The sequence below is a fragment of the Ascaphus truei genome, unplaced genomic scaffold, assembly GCF_040206685.1.
Source record: "Ascaphus truei isolate aAscTru1 unplaced genomic scaffold, aAscTru1.hap1 HAP1_SCAFFOLD_725, whole genome shotgun sequence".
Taxonomy (NCBI): Eukaryota; Metazoa; Chordata; class Amphibia; order Anura; family Ascaphidae; genus Ascaphus; species Ascaphus truei.
This window is the reverse complement of record NW_027457059.1, coordinates 50,466-70,279: the sequence shown is the minus strand read 5'-3', so window position 1 is coordinate 70,279 and position 19,814 is coordinate 50,466. Positions and strand designations below refer to the sequence as shown.

The following is a 19,814-nucleotide window of genomic DNA, read 5'->3' as shown; positions in this document are numbered from 1 at the left end:
AGGAGTAGAGGAATCAGTGCGGCTGCTGGGAGAAAGGGACTCACAGCACACACACAGCCAGCCCCCTCCCCCCCACCTCCGATGTCAGTGCTGGGAGAAGGGGAATGCAGGGGAGTCACAGCACACACACCACACACGCACAGCCCCCCTCTTTCCTCCGATGTCAGCTGCTTTGTCTGCCTGTGGGGATTGGTGCGGGTTGTGGGGTGGATCGGTGCAGGGCTGGGGGGGGGGGGTGATCGGTGCAGGGCCGGGTGGGGGGGTGATCGGTGCAGGGCCGGGTTGGGGGGTGATCGGTGCAGGGCCGGGTGGGGGGGTGATCGGTGCAGGGATGGGTGGGGGGGGTGATCGGTGCAGGGATGGGTGGGGGGGGTGATCGGTGCAGGGATGGGTGGGGGGGGTGATCGGTGCAGGGATGGGTGGGGGGGGTGATCGGTGCAGGGCTGGGGGAGGGAGGGGCTGGGGGAGGGAGGGGCGGGGGGAGGGATCAGTGCGGCTGCTGAGAGAAGGGGAATGCAGGGGACTTGTGCTGCAGCCGGTGCCTCGCTCCACATCTTCCTCCCGATCCGACATTGGACCGCAAGTGGCAAAATATTTTGTCGGATATATTCCGACATTGGACCGGAAAGGGTTAATACAGAATGGTTTCCCACACTATGTAGGTGTGAATCATTTCTCTCCTGTATGAATCCTCTCGTGTCTGAGGAGACTCCTCTTAACTGTGAATTGTTTCCCACACTCTGCACATGTGAATGGTTTCTCCCCTGTATGAATCCGCTCATGGTTGCAGAGATCTGTCTTCTGAGAAAAGCTTTTACTACACACTGCACATGTGAATGGTTTCTCTCCTGTATGAATCCTCTGGTGTCTGAGAAGATGGCTCTTAATTGTGAATTGTTTCCCACACTCTGTACATGTAAATGGTTTCTCCCCTGTATGAATCCGCTCATGGATGAGGAGCCCCGCCTTTGTAGAAAAGCTTTTATTACACTCTGTACATGTGAATGGTTTCTCCCCTGTATGGGTCATCTGGTGTCTGAGGAGGCGTTTCTTAATACTGAATTGTTTCCCACACTCTGTACATGTGAAGGGTTTCTCTCCAGTATGAGTCATCTGGTGACTGAGGAGGCTGCTCTTAAATATGAATTGTTTCCCACACTCTGTACATGTGAATGGTTTCTCTCCAGTATGAGTCATCTGGTGACTGAGGAGGCGTTTCTTAATACTGAATTGTTTCCCACACTCTGTACATGTGAAGGGTTTATCTCCAGTATGAGTCATCTGGTGTATGAGGAGACTGCTCTTAAATATGAATTGTTTCCCACACTCTGTACATGTGAATGGTTTCTCTCCTGTATGAGTCATCTGGTGACTGAGGAGGTTTCTCTTAATACTGAATTTTTTCCCACACTCTGTACATGTGAATGGTTTCTCTCCTGTATGAGTCATCTGGTGTCTGAGGAGGTTTCTCTTAATACTGAATTGTTTCCCACACTCTGTACATGTGAATGGTTTCTCTCCTGTATGAGTCAGCTGGTGTCTGTGGAGGTTTCTCTTAATACTGAATTGTTTCCCACACTCTGTACATGTGAATGGTTTCTCCCCTGTATGAATCCGCACATGGATGAGGAGTCCCGCCTTTGTAGTAAAGCTTTTACTACACTTTGTACATGTGAATGGTTTCTCTCCAGTATGAGTCATCTGGTGACTGAGGAGGTTTCTCTTAATACTGAATTGTTTCCCACACTCTGTACATGTGAATGGTTTCTCCCCTGTATGAATCCGCTCATGGATGAGGAGCCCCGCCTTTGTAGAAAAGCTTTTACTACACTTTGTACATGTGAATGGTTTCTCTCCAGTATGAGTCATCTGGTGACTGAGGAGACTTTTCTTAATACTGAATTGTTTCCCACACTCTGTACATGTGAATGGTTTTTCTCCTGTATGAGTCATCTGGTGTATGAGGAGGTTGCTCTTAATACTGAATTGTTTCCCACACTCTGTACATGTGAAGGGTTTCTCTCCAGTATGAGTCATCTGGTGACTGAGGAGGCTGCTCTTAAATATGAATTGTTTCCCACACACTGTACATGTGAATGGTTTCTCTCCAGTATGAGTCATCTGGTGACTGAGGAGGCGTTTCTTAATACTGAATTGTTTCCCACACTCTGTACATGTGAAGGGTTTCTCCCCTGTATGAATTATCTGGTGATTGAGGAGGGTCCTCTTAGTACCCAACTGTTTCCCACACACTGTACAAGTAAAATGAGTCACTGTAGTTTGAATCATCTGGTGTGAAAGAAGTTTCCCCTTCAGTGAGAAACCCTTCCCACCATCTGTGCATGTAAAGGTTTGCTCTCTAGCGGGGACACAAAGGTGTGTGAGCAGGTCCTTGTCCAGTGAGAAGCTTTTGCCACACTGACAACAGAGAAAAGGCTGAGCACCGCGGCTTCTTCTTAAATCTGTCGCATACGTTTTGCTCGACCCATATTTAGAGTCCGTCTCCGCTGTGTGCTGTACAAGGTCTGTAAATTCACCACCATGTGGCACTGGTTCCTTGCAAGTGTCTAAAATGTGGCAGGAATCATTGTTTTTTGGCACTTCTGGGCTGCGAGTAGTCAGCCAGCTTCTGGATATATCAGAGCTCAAGTTCTGTTCCTCATTCCGGCCGATCTCTAACAGAAGTAAACAAAAAATACAGAACAAATGTTTTCAATCTGTAAATCAAATTACTGAACGCAAATTACAAATCCAAAACACTGAAGAATTTATTTCACCGATACTTAGTTAACAAAATATTCTCATCACCCAGGGTTTTAAAATTGTGGCACATTTTGGCACATGGACATCCAGTGACCCCTGACTGTGGTGATTCCCGAAGGCCTGAAATGTATTTGTAGCAGCTCTCACAGTGAAATCATTGATACATATATAACTTGTATTTATTACTGTATTCATTATTTAAGGATACATGTACATCCTCCAAATAATTAACATTGAAAATGTCCATGAGAAGTAAAGTTAAGGAACTCCTGGTCTATCATATTAGTGCGTTAATAATATCAACTAAACCAGACAGCAACTTATAGTGTAAAGATACTGTAGATGCTCATGTATGTATGTCTTTATTTATATAAGGCCCACCATGGGCGCTTTATCAAAGAGTGGTTTCCTGAGTCTAGAGAGTGTCACGTTATAGGCACACCCCGCCAGAAACACTGCCTACCTGTATCAAAGGTAAAAAAGTCCCATGGGAACAAAACAGTCCGGGGAAAATGTAACCACGGAAAGAAGGCAGTATAACTTTGGGGGAGAAATCCAGCAGAAGGACACAATAAAGAATACAATAACAATAAACTTAAATAGACTCCTAAGGACAATAAAAATGAAATGAAAAAGCATCAAATTTAAAAATGGATAAGATGTGGAGAGAATAAAATTATTTAAATTAAATTAACTGTAACACCAAATAATATAATCATGTAATAATATACATATAATAAATGTAAATTCAACTACCAAGGCAAAGAACAATTTGAATCTTGATAAGGGGAGTATACAGTTAGGTCCGGAAATAAGTGGACACTGATACAAGTTTGATTATTTCGGCTGTGTACGAAAATAAATTCAAGTTACAGTTAAATAATGAATATGGGCTTAAAGTGCAGTATATGAGCTTTAATTTGGGGGTATTCACATCCAAATTGGAGGAAAGAAAAACCCCTTCACAACATCCAGCCAAGTGAAGAACACTCTCCAGGAGCTAGGTATATCATTATCCAAGTCTACCATAAAGAGAATATTGGTGGGATAGGGAGAGGGGAACAGGGAAGGGGAAATGACTCTCGCTTCAGCTTAATTTAAACAGGCGAATAAATGTTAACAAAGGTGCATAGGTTGAATGGGGTATTAGTATAATGTAAGAAAAAAGAAACACCCTTTAACATGCACTCATTGTCTGAATTGATATGGTGACTAAAAGTTAATACTTATTATTTTATTAAATTGATTAAAATAAATGGTGATAAATAAATTACAATTATGAACAACAGAAACTCAACATATAAAACAAACCAACAAATATACAAACATAAACCGGACCACAGGGGAAGATGCAGTCTATAAATAAACACTTAATAGCGGTGAGTGAAGCTCACAAAATAAGTATTTAATATGTCCCCTTGTCCAGCACTAATATAAAGTTAAAAGACCTATATTAAGTCAGACAGGTACCTATGGCTAACGGTCACGATGCTAGAAGCACACTGCACGCAATAAATGGATACTCCTATAGAATTCTACATACATTAAACACAACAAAAACCAACCAGATTGATAAATTGATCAGTTGCAGAATGTCAGAACACCATAGGCATAGTATATGCTGTTAACACTCAGTATAAAGTCTTATCTGCTAAAGTGTATAATGATGCAATATGTGATGGCCCACAAAGTGTGTTTGGTGTGGCCCTGAGGCACGAGTCTTTGCTCGTATCAAATTATAGCCTCTTATACTAGACTAAGGAGTTGCAGTGTAAATCATTGGTGATGCTGTTCTTATAGAGTAATTATAACCTGGGGTGGGGTGGGAGTCGCATGGGGTGCTGATACTTTGTAGACAATGAACTGCTATTTAGGAAGCAATCAAAGACCATAGCATATAGTAATAGCCACGTTACAAAGCGCTACTCGCGTTACAAAAATGTAACTTACAGTATAAGACAACCGCTACACAAATATACAATACCATCGTCATGGCATTATAGTAGCAAAGAAACATATATAGTGTTTCCGTGTAGCTACAGTGTATTGTGAATAATAGTGATACCAAGGCGCTAACAACTTAAAATATAAGTGAATAATACTAAGTGCAAAAATTATATCAAGTGCAATTACAATATGTGCCAAATAATAATCTAAAATAAAAGCAAATTAATAAATAACCCTGCTCAAACCCTCTGGTGGGACCTGTTTCACGGGTTCCAAGAAGTATGATAGATCTCAAACAATCCAGGAGGAGCATATATGGGAAACAAAAGGAAAAACAATGCAAAATTTAAGTGCAGATGTATGGATATTAAGGGATATAATGCGATGAAATCTTGGCTTTGATGGTATGCCTACTCACAAGATGTCAGTGGTTTAAATGCGATTAGCAGATAGGGCTGCTACCCTTTGGGTAAAGATGGTATGTGGAACTCCCTCTAGCCTCGTCTCGTCAATGCAGGTAGTATATATGAGAGAGGGAAAGAGCACTACATAGCGCGATCAGATGTATAAAAATACTTTATAAAATGTAGGTATAAAAATGCGCTTACAATGTGCTAGAATAAAACATGCGTTTGTCACAATATATCTGTGTACAGTGGGTTCACCGCAGCTCTCACCGCCTCCCCTTGGTACTCCGGAGCTCCTTCGCCTGCACTTTGAATTCTCTGCTCCTCTCTATGCGTCCTTCCGTGCGTGTGACGTCACCGCTCTGAGGATTGGGAAACTACGGGTCGCCCACTAGTCCAAAATACCACTCTACGCGTTTCGCCCAGCCCTTGAGAACTGCATACGGCTTCGTCAGGAGTGTGTAGGTTTTGGAATTAAGTATTGCCTATATATACCCTATTCTATCAAACAATTTAATTAGCTAAAACAATTTAAGCCATTCCATGATTGGGCACTATGTATAGCAAAGAAATGCATATTAAGAACATAGTTATAATTAGATAACATGAGAGTTTATTTAACAGATTTAACACATTATGAAACATCATTCAGAGAGATTTAATGAGACTAAAATTGTATTTTTATCACAAAAAGATGTAATTACTAATATATGGAAGAATAATACTTCAATTGGACCAAGTATGAAAGGGATTAATTAAGAATCACTTCGAAGGTTATATTTTAAGTGTGATTATCAGATTTTTAGATAGCAACTATTGGGAATGCTAATACACAGCAATAGGTTAGGAGTAATTAATTAGTGTGTTTTTATTATTTAACACATAATTGTCAGATTCTTAGATAGCAGCTGTTGGGAAAGCTAATACACAGCAATGGATTATGGATAATTATTTTGCATTCATTAGTGGGTTTTTATAATTTAACATATGCAGCAATTAATTATAGCCTAATCATATGTGCCCTACTACTGGGGTTACACAAATGTAGTGGATGAGACTATATTAGTAAACTATTATATGTAAATACTATAATGACTAATTAATCTATAAATATAATCTTAACCATAATTATTTATATGTGCTAATAATTAATTTGAGAATGACATTTCAATTACATTACCTCCAATTTTACACAAACCATGAACATACAATATTAATTACAACTCATACAGTCTTTTTAGTTGATATAATATTTGGATATAATATAAAACAGAATGTGTAAAGAACATAGGATCACAGACAACTAATTAACTTCTTTTAACAAGATAATTACACATTTATATTCCAAGTGTTTTACAATATTAAAGAACTGATACTACAATGTAATTAGAATACAAATTCACAATGCAAGGGTTTCTAGTTTTATCTGGTATGGATGACATGACACAGAAGGCTGAAAAGACATGGATAAAAACAGGGAAAACAGGAAAAAAGCATCATTAGATACATATTTATAGTAGAAAAGGTGCCAGATCTATTTCAGCATTTAGTCCTTTTGGCGTAAGAGTTTTTAAACAGTGGATCCAGAATGTCTCTCTTTTGAGCAATTCTGATCCCCTATCACCTCCCCTCCTGTGTGGTTGTACATGTTCTATTGCTTTGAACTGCAAGCTTGTGGGTTCCCCAGCATGGCATTCTAAGAAATGTTTTGGTATACTGTGGTTCAAGAGCTTCCTATTTATTCCACTCAGATGTTCAATTATCCTGGTTCGCACAGGCCTGATACTTTTTCCTACATATTGTAACCTGCAGGAACATTCCAGAAGATATACTACATGGTCCGTCCTGCAGGTCATAAAGCTTTCTATTATAAAACGTTCGCCTGTTACGTTTGAAGAAAAATACATATGCTCAGATGATTTGAACCGACAAGCTGTACATTTCTTGCATCCATAGAATCCTTTCATATTTAGCCAACTATTATCCATACATTTCTTTTCTCTATAGGCGCTAGGCGCCAATTTATTCTTTAAGTTGTTAGCTTTTTTAAAGACAATATTAGGTCTATCTGGTATTACCTGGCCTAGAATCGGGTCATTCTTTATGATGTCCCAATGCTTAAGAATGATGTTTCTGATATTTCCTGCCTCCCTGTTATAGCCTGTGAGGAAGGCAAATTCAAAATTTCTTTTCTCTGTGTTCTTTCTTTTTTTCACTGTTAACAAGTCACTTCTGTTCATATTATCCACCTTTTCCCTTGCATTACTGATTAGTTCTCTTTTGTAATTCTTCTCCAGAAATTTATTCTGAATTTTTTCTGATTGTGTAAATATTTATATAGACAATAGTGTGTTAAAGACAAAAACTCATTTTAAGGACACAGACAAAAATAATTTTATTAGGAGAGATCGCTGCCATCTACCAAGATGGATGGATAACGTGCCAGTTAGCCAACTTATCCGCATCAAAAGAAACTGCACAGATGTTGAACAATGTGATACACAATCAGAAAAAATTCAGAATAAATTTCTGGAGAAGAATTACAAAAGAGAACTAATCAGTAATGCAAGGGAAAAGGTGGATAATATGAACAGAAGTGACTTGTTAACAGTGAAAAAAAGAAAGAACACAGAGAAAAGAAATTTTGAATTTGCCTTCCTCACAGGCTATAACAGGGAGGCAGGAAATATCAGAAACATCATTCTTAAGCATTGGGACATCCTAAAGAATGACCCGATTCTAGGCCAGGTTATACCAGATAGACCTAATATTATCTTTAAAAAAGCTAACAACTTAAAGAATAAATTGGCGCCTAGCGCCTATAGAGAAAAGAAATGTATGGATAATGACAAAGTGAGAATATGACTTAAGGGGGGGGGGGGGTCTGACATAACAGCACTGGGATCTAAGCAACCATTTTAAGTTAGCATCCATCTTAGGTCTTGTCTGAGTGAACGGGTTATGAGATGGACGTTTTGAATGAGGTTTTTGCTTTCAATTTTTCAAGTGATAATAAACCAAGCAGCTAACCGAAAAAACCTTGAGCAAAGTGCCAGTGTTATGAAAATAGGAGACTGATAGGCACTGTCTCTCATTCCGAGGAGGGGGGGGGAGGGCCGTGAAGTTCTGTATGTAGAGAAAAGGTCAACGGCTTGTATAAGGAATATTGCTGAATCCTTTCATTTAGGCATCCCATAATAATGCTTTAACTCAATGTGTTCATGTTCATATTTTGTTTACGTACTGACGACACGCAACCTTGTATAGGGAGCGTGGGTTTAGTATTTTGTATATAAATAAGGCCTGTATGCCACCATGTCGTTGGGAGTTTTATTTTGAAACTCTCCTCTGCGGGTGCACCGTACACTGCAATAAACTTATCTGTCATTCTGCAAAACATATCCTCAGACTTGTGTTTTTATTCACAACTTTCTCAGATGGCGCACCGAATAGAAACCCAGATTTACCGGAAGCTGAGCACCTGAAAAAAACACTCCTCGGTCACTCAAATCTGAGCGCTCGTAAGAATCAAGGTAAAAGGCACCTTTTGAGGAAAGCCTGAGTTTAAAAAGTTGTTTTGAGTGATGTGTAGAGAGATGTGTTTTGAAGGGTGTCTCAATCTGTGTTGACGGGTTTACCTAGCAGTTTCAAATAAGTTTATTTGTCTGTTCCTGTATCCATTTTAAAGTGTTATAGTTGTTAAGTTTTATTGGGATTAAGGTGAGAGTCCCGTTAAAAGTTTTGGTGTTTTGGTGATGAAGGTGAGTGTTTGTATGCTTAAGGGATTGTTTTTCAGACTGTCCTGGGTTGTGATAAATATTTTTGTTGTCTGAGCAGGAAGGGTCCCTGATTGTTCATTTGCTCTGTCTTGTCATTAACATACCAAGTGAGTTTATTTATGGATATCTGTTTAGAAGGTCTTATCTGTATCCATGTTATAAAAGTATAAGGTTTATCAGGACTGGGTTGGACCCGCTGAAGTAATTCAAGTGTTTTCTTGGGTATAGTTATGGTGAAAAAATCAGAACAATAACATGCCAAAAGAGTTGTACGCAATCAGCTTGCGCTGATTATTGTATCAGGTGTATTGTACAGGTCAATTAAATGTGATTACTGTAACAGGAGAATAATGGGAAACCAAAGTTCTAAAAATTTGCCGTTAGAGGTTGTGTGTCTGCAGACAAAAATAATAAAGAATGGATACAGAGAACAAGAAGAGACAATATAAATATGTTTTGTTGGCCAATGAAAATACACATGCAAGTTCAATGAAAATACACATGCAAGTCCCAATGAAAAACATGCCACCCCAATGAAAAGAGTTTGTTTGCAATAAATTACTATGGAAGGAAGCGTGAACCTATGAGCAGCCGCACCGGTTTTCTTATTCGTAAGAATGCGAACGCAAGGGCTCATAGTGGAACCTTCTAACTTTCAGTAATCCCTGTGTGTCTGTGGTAGTATAAATCTTTGGATTTTATGAGGTTTTTGTGGCTAAAGTCAAGCATGGCGTGACCGGCTGGCGGACGCCGCAGAAATCAGTTGTGAACGTATAAGCTTTTCCTTCCATTTCCCCACATGCAATAAGTGGTTATAAATCATTTCCTGATATAAACTCAAGTTTCGGTGCCGGCAAGTAAAATTGTTGCGCCCTTAATGGAGTGGCTAGATGGATTTGATACCCTAATGAATTTTTCCTGAATGATTACCTGTGTGAAAGATAAACCATGCTAAGTATCACCTGTGTGCACAAATCACCATCCAAAAACTTGCAAGTACGTACAAAAACATGAATATTATTTGCTCACAATGAAATCAAATGTCTGAAAGAAAGAGAATCAGATTCGCAGCAGCACAGAGCGTGCCCCCACCTTTTTCTCCAGCGCGAAGAATGTGCTAAGATACGAACTTTAACTCAAAAGCTCCGGAGCATCAGAGTAGTTTTAAAGTCAGGTTATTTATGAGAGTAAAGAAAGAGAAGGGAATTTTTAATATAGTTGCAGGGTAAAATTGTTTGGTAATAGGGGAGAAAGGTCTTTCTTTTATTTGTTCGTTATTTCTGTGATGTTGTTTGGCTGTGTATGAGAGAAGTTTTTTCTATTGTGTGTGTTCTGTATTGTGTTTAACCAGTAAAAACACATTTCAATTTTATTTCTATGAGATTAGGATATGTTTGAGAATATTTTGTGTTTAAAAAAAAAAGCGGGTTAAAAGCTCATAAGCATTGTTTGAAGTATACAGGCATACCCCACTTTAAGTACACTCACTTTAAGTACACTCGCGAGTAAGTACATATCGCCCAATAGGCAAACGGCAGCTCACGCATGCGCCTGTCAGCACGTCCTGAACAGCAATACCAGCTCCCTACGTGTACCGAAGCTGTGCGCAAGCGGGGAGACTATAGAGCCTGTTACACATGCGTTATTTACATCAGTTATGCACGGATATGACGATTGCAGTACAATACATGCATTGATAAGTGGGAAAAAGGTAGTGCTTCACTTTAAGTACATTTTCGCTTTACATACATGCTCCGGTCCCATTGCGTACGTTAATGCGGGGTATGCCTGTATATTGTATTGTATGTTTTTATGTATATAACGCCATTAATATGCACAGCGCTTCACAGGAGTGGTGCATGGCGTAATCATATAGGTAGCAAATGGTAAAGGTAAGAGGTCATGGAATAAGTGATCCAGACATAAAAGTAACATTAAGGAAGAGAAGTCCCTGCTCTGAGGAGCTTACAATCTAATTGGTAGGTAGGGAAAGTGTACAGAAACAGTAGAATTTGATTAGAAGCCAGGAGAGGAATTTCAGGAGGGGAAACGCAGAATCAGAGTTTAAAGAGTAGAGTGTTTCTGGCAGCAGCGTTTAGGATAGATAGTAGGGAAGACAGGTGAAAGTCAGGAAGGCGGGATAGCAAGGGATTACAGTTATCAAGATGGGAGAGAATGAGGGTCTGAATCAGAGTTTTTAACAGTTGAGCCCCGAGAGGAACAGGTGTATCTTTGTGATATTGTGGAGGAAAAAGCGACAGTTATAAAAATGTTTTGAATGAAAGAGGAGAATATGAGAGAGAAGTTGGGAGTGACCCATAAGCAGCATGCTTGAGCTACTGGATGGAAGATTCAAGAGTCAAGCTTGCTATTTTTGAGTCATGGTATAACTATTACATGTTTGAAGGAGAATGGGAAATGTAGCAGAGTAGAGGGAAAAAGGAGATCAACAGTGATGGTGACACTCTTTTGAGATAGTGGAAAAAGAGTCAAGGAAAGCAGGAAGAGAGTAGGAAGCAAAGTAGGATAGGAGGAAAGAGAGGGAATGTTCTGGTGTATGGATTCAACCTCTTTCTTAAAATAGTCAGCAAAAGTCCTGAGGTGAGATGAAGGAAGAGTTAGTGAGGGTTAGACTTGTGAGTGTTGATTAATGGAGAGAAATAGGTGTGTGTAGCTTGAGAAAGGACAGAATTGCAACAGGATAGCATAAATTTGTAGTGAATGAAGTCAGTGAAACTATGAAAGTTCAAAACAGAAGGCATTAAAAAAAACTGAGTGGAGGGAAATAGCATGAGCGTGTGGAGTTATTTGTGTGTTAAGAAGTTATATAAACCTCAGCTATATAAAAGCCCGTTGGTTCATTTTTAAGAGGCCATAAAAAATGTAGTTCTTAGGGCTCTGGATAAAGCTCCATGTATTTAAACTTTAAGCGAAAGTTCCAATCCAATAATTATTTTCAGGAAGAAGCCGTGGTGTGCCGTTATCTTATCTGTTCAGGGTCAATTGGCGAAACGCCCAGAAACAAAATGGCTTGTTGCCCAGGAACAAGTCTTCTAAAATATTTTTTTTCTTTAGTCAGATGAATATGCAGAGTGTCTTTAAAATTATAAAGCTGACCGTGTGCTCAGCACTGTGCAAAGAGATTATATAAAGCAAGACATTAGTGTGAAGTCTTATACAAGTCTTATACAAAATCATTTGTCTATTAACTGAATATGTGATGTATGTTATAACTTTTAACCATTTATTTTTTCAAAAGGTGTCCGTAAGCAGTGGTTATTGTCAAAAATTGCTGTGTAATCTAGAATGGGTTTACCAGGAAGGGGTGAATTTGTGAGTCACCTCTCATTTGTGGGTGTGTCTTGTACATAGGGTTAAATACAGGGGATACATAGTTGCAAAAGCAGTTACATAAGTGAATAAGGTATGCATTATATACAAGGCATTTCAATTTTTTTAACAGAATAGTTACAGTGGAGTGTTTGGGTAAAAGCCAGATAGGGATTGGCTAGGGAAATTTGTATGGGTAAAATAATTGCTCAATTGGGAGGGAATATTTTTCCATGACAGTGGATAGTATTGGGAGAAGAGAGATTGGCCTGTAGTTTGTAGTTTGAGACAGTGTTTTTTTGTCCCCACTTTTGAAGATTGGGACAAACTCTGGTAGTTTCCCAGGTCTTAGGGACAGGATAGAATTAATTATGGAAGCAAGTGGTTTGGCAAGGGATGAGGCCCCAAAGTTTCAGGAACTTAGATTGTATCAAAGTCAGGTTCACAGTGGCTACTTAATTTTAATTTGAGGAACATTAATAGGGGATACCGCTGTCTATATGCGGATGCTAAGACAGGAGTAAACACATTGATACAAGAATTTATTCCTAGGTATAAATTATCTCCCTATGAGACACATATGGGATGACTTGTGACTATCAGCAATCCAAAGGAACGAATTAAGGACCATGTTATTGGTAATAAAACAATAAGTTGTATGCAACTAATACATTTTTGGAGTCTCTCTAGGCAAAGTTGAAAGTGCACCTACTCGAGATGGGGTTAATAGTCACATATTTCCTGCGCAAGCATGCTTTTCATCCCAGGTGAAAAGGCCTAAAGTAACCATCAATACAGCAATTAAAGTGGCAGAGCTCTTTTCCTGGACCCAAAGCACGTAAAGCTCGTTCCAGCGCCACCAAACGTTCCAGCGCCACCAAAGACCAAAGTCACCTAAAGCACAGCCGCAGCAAGTTAACGTCTTGCCGAGTCAAAACTCTAACCGTTAACCAACGAGGAAAATAAGACACCAGGCTAAGGCCCGGGTTTATCAGAACATTTCATTTTTTCAGAGACTCAATATTTTTATTCTTTAGAGTGTGTTTAAGTTAGAAATTTAAAGTGTATGTACAATTGAGCCTTGATGGGAGGATTGGTTTCCTGGAAGCGTGGCTTGTGAAGGCTCTTGTATGTGTTTTGGCAGTACTCATCACTCTCTATGTATGTGTCATGTGCAGCAAAACTTTGATCCAGAAGTGTGTTGCACCTCCACCGAATAGAGGGGGTCACCCAGGGGCGTGTGTCAGCCACAAGGAAAGGATCATAAGTCAGCCATTTTGACCCATCGCAGACATCGTCTGTTCTGATATTCTGAGTGAATGATGTATACAATGCGTGCAGGGGTGAGGATCATGCATTTCGCTTCCACAGATACCAATCCCCCTCAATTCTCAGTAATAGAATGTTGTGATGATTCTGAAAATATATGATGATAGAGATAGATGCCATTTCCTTTATCTAGCACCTGCATATCCAACGAAAGGTTGCTTGCATAAAATAAGGTTTTTAGTATTATGTGTATAATTTCTGTATTTTCCCATTTTTTAAGGGAACCTCTGTTAAAGGGTGTATCACACACTAGGAACAAGAATCAATTTATGGGTCAAGTGTCTCCACCAACCAATGAAACCTGTGTAAAAATGTATATTTAGTCAGATAACAATTTACAGGAAGGATGTAGCCTTAATTTTGCAGTTTTTAATTTCATCATTAAACCAAGAACAGGTTCAGATTAGGCTTATGGCCTTACAAAACAGAATTGCTTTAGACTATGTTTTAGCTTCAAAAGGAGGGGTATGTGCTTTGATTAAAGACAATGTTGTGTTTTTATTCCAGATCAGAGTAGCAATGTGCAGCATGAACTAGATGAAATACAAGAGATTCAAAAGAGGCTTAGAAAGGAAGATGGGATGGAATGGGACCCTCTGGGGTTAGGTGAATGGCTTAAATCACTTGGAGCAAATATTTTGAATGTTTTTGTGTGTTTGGGGGTGTTACTTGTTGTCATATATGTGTCACGTGTTGCAAAGGTATGATCCACAAGTGTGCGACCCCCTACCCCAATCTGATGCCACTCTTTACAGATGCCAGAAACAGCAGTCCCTTGAAGAAAGAAGATGCCGACCACAGTTATTCAACTCCAAAAGACATATTGGCCGCAGCGCCTTACGAGACTATGACAGTGAAGGGCACACGCCCTTGTCCTCTGAGTTATCCCTGGACTATCATCATAAACTTAATTCTCAAAAGCTATGTTTTAAGAATAAAAAAAGGAGGGAGTGACAAAGTGAGAATATGACTTAAGGGGGGGGGGTCTGACATAACAGCACTGGGATCTAAGCAATCATTTTAAGTCAGCATCCATCTTAGGTCTTGTCTGAGTGAACGGGTTATGAGATGGACGTTTTGAATGAGGTTTTTGCTTTCAATTTTTCAAGTGATAATAAACCAAGCAGCTAACCGAAAAAACCTTGAGCAAAGTGCCAATGTTATGAAAATATGAGACTGATAGGCACGGTCTCTCATTCCGAGGGGGGGGGGGGCCGTGAAGTTCTGTATGTAGAGAAAAGGTCAACAGCTTGTATAAGGAATATTGCTGAATCATTTCATTTAGGCATCCCATAATAATGCTTTAACTCAATGTGTTCATGTTCATATTTTGTTTACGTACTGACGACACGCAACCTTGTATAGGGAGCGTGGGTTTAGTATTTTGTATATAAATAAGGCCTGTATGCCACCATGTCGTTGGGAGTTTTATTTTGAAACTCTCCTCTGCGGGTGCACCGTACACTGCAATAAACTTATCTGTCATTCTGCAAAACATATCCTCAGACTTGTGTTTTTATTCACAACTTTCTCAGATGGCGCACCGAATAGAAACCCAGATTTACCGGAAGCTGAGCACCTGAAAAAAACACTCCTCGGTCACTCAAATCTGAGCGCTCGTAAGAATCAAGGTAAAAGGCACCTTTTGAGGAAAGCCTGAGTTTAAAAAGTTGTTTTGAGTGATGTGTAGAGAGATGTGTTTTGAAGGGTGTCTCAATCTGTGTTGACGGGTTTACCTAGCAGTTTCAAATAAGTTTATTTGTCTGTTCCTGTATCCATTTTAAAGTGTTATAGTTGTTAAGTTTTATTGGGATTAAGGTGAGAGTCCCGTTAAAAGTTTTGGTGTTTTGGTGATGAAGGTGAGTGTTTGTATGCTTAAGGGATTGTTTTTCAGACTGTCCTGGGTTGTGATAAATATTTTTGTTGTCTGAGCAGGAAGGGTCCCTGATTGTTCATTTGCTCTGTCTTGTCATTAACATACCAAGTGAGTTTATTTATGGATATCTGTTTAGAAGGTCTTATCTGTATCCATGTTATAAAAGTATAAGGTTTATCAGGACTGGGTTGGACCCGCTGAAGTAATTCAAGTGTTTTCTTGGGTATAGTTATGGTGAAAAAATCAGAACAATAACATGCCAAAAGAGTTGTACGCAATCAGCTTGCGCTGATTATTGTATCAGGTGTATTGTACAGGTCAATTAAATGTGATTACTGTAACAGGAGAATAATGGGAAACCAAAGTTCTAAAAATTTGCCGTTAGAGGTTGTGTGTCTGCAGACAAAAATAATAAAGAATGGATACAGAGAACAAGAAGAGACAATATAAATATGTTTTGTTGGCCAATGAAAATACACATGCAAGTTCAATGAAAATACACATGCAAGTCCCAATGAAAAACATGCCACCCCAATGAAAAGAGTTTGTTTGCAATAAATTACTATGGAAGGAAGCGTGAACCTATGAGCAGCCGCACCGGTTTTCTTATTCGTAAGAATGCGAACGCAAGGGCTCATAGTGGAACCTTCTAACTTTCAGTAATCCCTGTGTGTCTGTGGTAGTATAAATCTTTGGATTTTATGAGGTTTTTGTGGCTAAAGTCAAGCATGGCGTGACCGGCTGGCGGACGCCGCAGAAATCAGTTGTGAACGTATAAGCTTTTCCTTCCATTTCCCCACATGCAATAAGTGGTTATAAATCATTTCCTGATATAAACTCAAGTTTCGGTGCCGGCAAGTAAAATTGTTGCGCCCTTAATGGAGTGGCTAGATGGATTTGATACCCTAATGAATTTTTCCTGAATGATTACCTGTGTGAAAGATAAACCATGCTAAGTATCACCTGTGTGCACAAATCACCATCCAAAAACTTGCAAGTACGTACAAAAACATGAATATTATTTGCTCACAATGAAATCAAATGTCTGAAAGAAAGAGAATCAGATTCGCAGCAGCACAGAGCGTGCCCCCACCTTTTTCTCCAGCGCGAAGAATGTGCTAAGATACGAACTTTAACTCAAAAGCTCCGGAGCATCAGAGTAGTTTTAAAGTCAGGTTATTTATGAGAGTAAAGAAAGAGAAGGGAATTTTTAATATAGTTGCAGGGTAAAATTGTTTGGTAATAGGGGAGAAAGGTCTTTCTTTTATTTGTTCGTTATTTCTGTGATGTTGTTTGGCTGTGTATGAGAGAAGTTTTTTCTATTGTGTGTGTTCTGTATTGTGTTTAACCAGTAAAAACACATTTCAATTTTATTTCTATGAGATTAGGATATGTTTGAGAATATTTTGTGTTTAAAAAAAAAAGCGGGTTAAAAGCTCATAAGCATTGTTTGAAGTATACAGGCATACCCCACTTTAAGTACACTCACTTTAAGTACACTCGCGAGTAAGTACATATCGCCCAATAGGCAAACGGCAGCTCACGCATGCGCCTGTCAGCACGTCCTGAACAGCAATACCAGCTCCCTACGTGTACCGAAGCTGTGCGCAAGCGGGGAGACTATAGAGCCTGTTACACATGCGTTATTTACATCAGTTATGCACGGATATGACGATTGCAGTACAATACATGCATTGATAAGTGGGAAAAAGGTAGTGCTTCACTTTAAGTACATTTTCGCTTTACATACATGCTCCGGTCCCATTGCGTACGTTAATGCGGGGTATGCCTGTATATTGTATTGTATGTTTTTATGTATATAACGCCATTAATATGCACAGCGCTTCACAGGAGTGGTGCATGGCGTAATCATATAGGTAGCAAATGGTAAAGGTAAGAGGTCATGGAATAAGTGATCCAGACATAAAAGTAACATTAAGGAAGAGAAGTCCCTGCTCTGAGGAGCTTACAATCTAATTGGTAGGTAGGGAAAGTGTACAGAAACAGTAGAATTTGATTAGAAGCCAGGAGAGGAATTTCAGGAGGGGAAACGCAGAATCAGAGTTTAAAGAGTAGAGTGTTTCTGGCAGCAGCGTTTAGGATAGATAGTAGGGAAGACAGGTGAAAGTCAGGAAGGCGGGATAGCAAGGGATTACAGTTATCAAGATGGGAGAGAATGAGGGTCTGAATCAGAGTTTTTAACAGTTGAGCCCCGAGAGGAACAGGTGTATCTTTGTGATATTGTGGAGGAAAAAGCGACAGTTATAAAAATGTTTTGAATGAAAGAGGAGAATATGAGAGAGAAGTTGGGAGTGACCCATAAGCAGCATGCTTGAGCTACTGGATGGAAGATTCAAGAGTCAAGCTTGCTATTTTTGAGTCATGGTATAACTATTACATGTTTGAAGGAGAATGGGAAATGTAGCAGAGTAGAGGGAAAAAGGAGATCAACAGTGATGGTGACACTCTCTTTTGAGATAGTGGAAAAAGAGTCAAGGAAAGCAGGAAGAGAGTAGGAAGCAAAGTAGGATAGGAGGAAAGAGAGGGAATGTTCTGGTGTATGGATTCAACCTCTTTCTTAAAATAGTCAGCAAAAGTCCTGAGGTGAGATGAAGGAAGAGTTAGTGAGGGTTAGACTTGTGAGTGTTGATTAATGGAGAGAAATAGGTGTGTGTAGCTTGAGAAAGGACAGAATTGCAACAGGATAGCATAAATTTGTAGTGAATGAAGTCAGTGAAACTATGAAAGTTCAAAACAGAAGGCATTAAAAAAAACTGAGTGGAGGGAAATAGCATGAGCGTGTGGAGTTATTTGTGTGTTAAGAAGTTATATAAACCTCAGCTATATAAAAGCCCGTTGGTTCATTTTTAAGAGGCCATAAAAAATGTAGTTCTTAGGGCTCTGGATAAAGCTCCATGTATTTAAACTTTAAGCGAAAGTTCCAATCCAATAATTATTTTCAGGAAGAAGCCGTGGTGTGCCGTTATCTTATCTGTTCAGGGTCAATTGGCGAAACGCCCAGAAACAAAATGGCTTGTTGCCCAGGAACAAGTCTTCTAAAATATTTTTTTTCTTTAGTCAGATGAATATGCAGAGTGTCTTTAAAATTATAAAGCTGACCGTGTGCTCAGCACTGTGCAAAGAGATTATATAAAGCAAGACATTAGTGTGAAGTCTTATACAAGTCTTATACAAAATCATTTGTCTATTAACTGAATATGTGATGTATGTTATAACTTTTAACCATTTATTTTTTCAAAAGGTGTCCGTAAGCAGTGGTTATTGTCAAAAATTGCTGTGTAATCTAGAATGGGTTTACCAGGAAGGGGTGAATTTGTGAGTCACCTCTCATTTGTGGGTGTGTCTTGTACATAGGGTTAAATACAGGGGATACATAGTTGCAAAAGCAGTTACATAAGTGAATAAGGTATGCATTATATACAAGGCATTTCAATTTTTTTAACAGAATAGTTACAGTGGAGTGTTTGGGTAAAAGCCAGATAGGGATTGGCTAGGGAAATTTGTATGGGTAAAATAATTGCTCAATTGGGAGGGAATATTTTTCCATGACAGTGGATAGTATTGGGAGAAGAGAGATTGGCCTGTAGTTTGTAGTTTGAGACAGTGTTTTTTTGTCCCCACTTTTGAAGATTGGGACAAACTCTGGTAGTTTCCCAGGTCTTAGGGACAGGATAGAATTAATTATGGAAGCAAGTGGTTTGGCAAGGGATGAGGCCCCAAAGTTTCAGGAACTTAGATTGTATCAAAGTCAGGTTCACAGTGGCTACTTAATTTTAATTTGAGGAACATTAATAGGGGATACCGCTGTCTATATGCGGATGCTAAGACAGGAGTAAACACATTGATACAAGAATTTATTCCTAGGTATAAATTATCTCCCTATGAGACACATATGGGATGACTTGTGACTATCAGCAATCCAAAGGAACGAATTAAGGACCATGTTATTGGTAATAAAACAATAAGTTGTATGCAACTAATACATTTTTGGAGTCTCTCTAGGCAAAGTTGAAAGTGCACCTACTCGAGATGGGGTTAATAGTCACATATTTCCTGCGCAAGCATGCTTTTCATCCCAGGTGAAAAGGCCTAAAGTAACCATCAATACAGCAATTAAAGTGGCAGAGCTCTTTTCCTGGACCCAAAGCACGTAAAGCTCGTTCCAGCGCCACCAAACGTTCCAGCGCCACCAAAGACCAAAGTCACCTAAAGCACAGCCGCAGCAAGTTAACGTCTTGCCGAGTCAAAACTCTAACCGTTAACCAACGAGGAAAATAAGACACCAGGCTAAGGCCCGGGTTTATCAGAACATTTCATTTTTTCAGAGACTCAATATTTTTATTCTTTAGAGTGTGTTTAAGT

The 19,814-nt window shown here is 39.4% G+C and overlaps 1 protein-coding gene across 1 annotated transcript in view; it reads right to left on the bottom strand.

The window, feature by feature from the left end:
• Window positions 1-361: 361 nt before the first annotated feature.
• The window catches only part of LOC142486073 (uncharacterized), a 56,843-nt gene continuing 37,390 nt past the window's right edge, over window positions 362-19,814 (bottom strand). Inside the window, exon 4 of the mRNA XM_075584733.1 lies at window positions 362-2,675. Within this exon, the coding sequence (XP_075440848.1) occupies window positions 670-2,675 (2,006 nt within the window). The 3' untranslated portion in view covers window positions 362-669. The remainder of the gene's footprint in view (window positions 2,676-19,814) is intronic.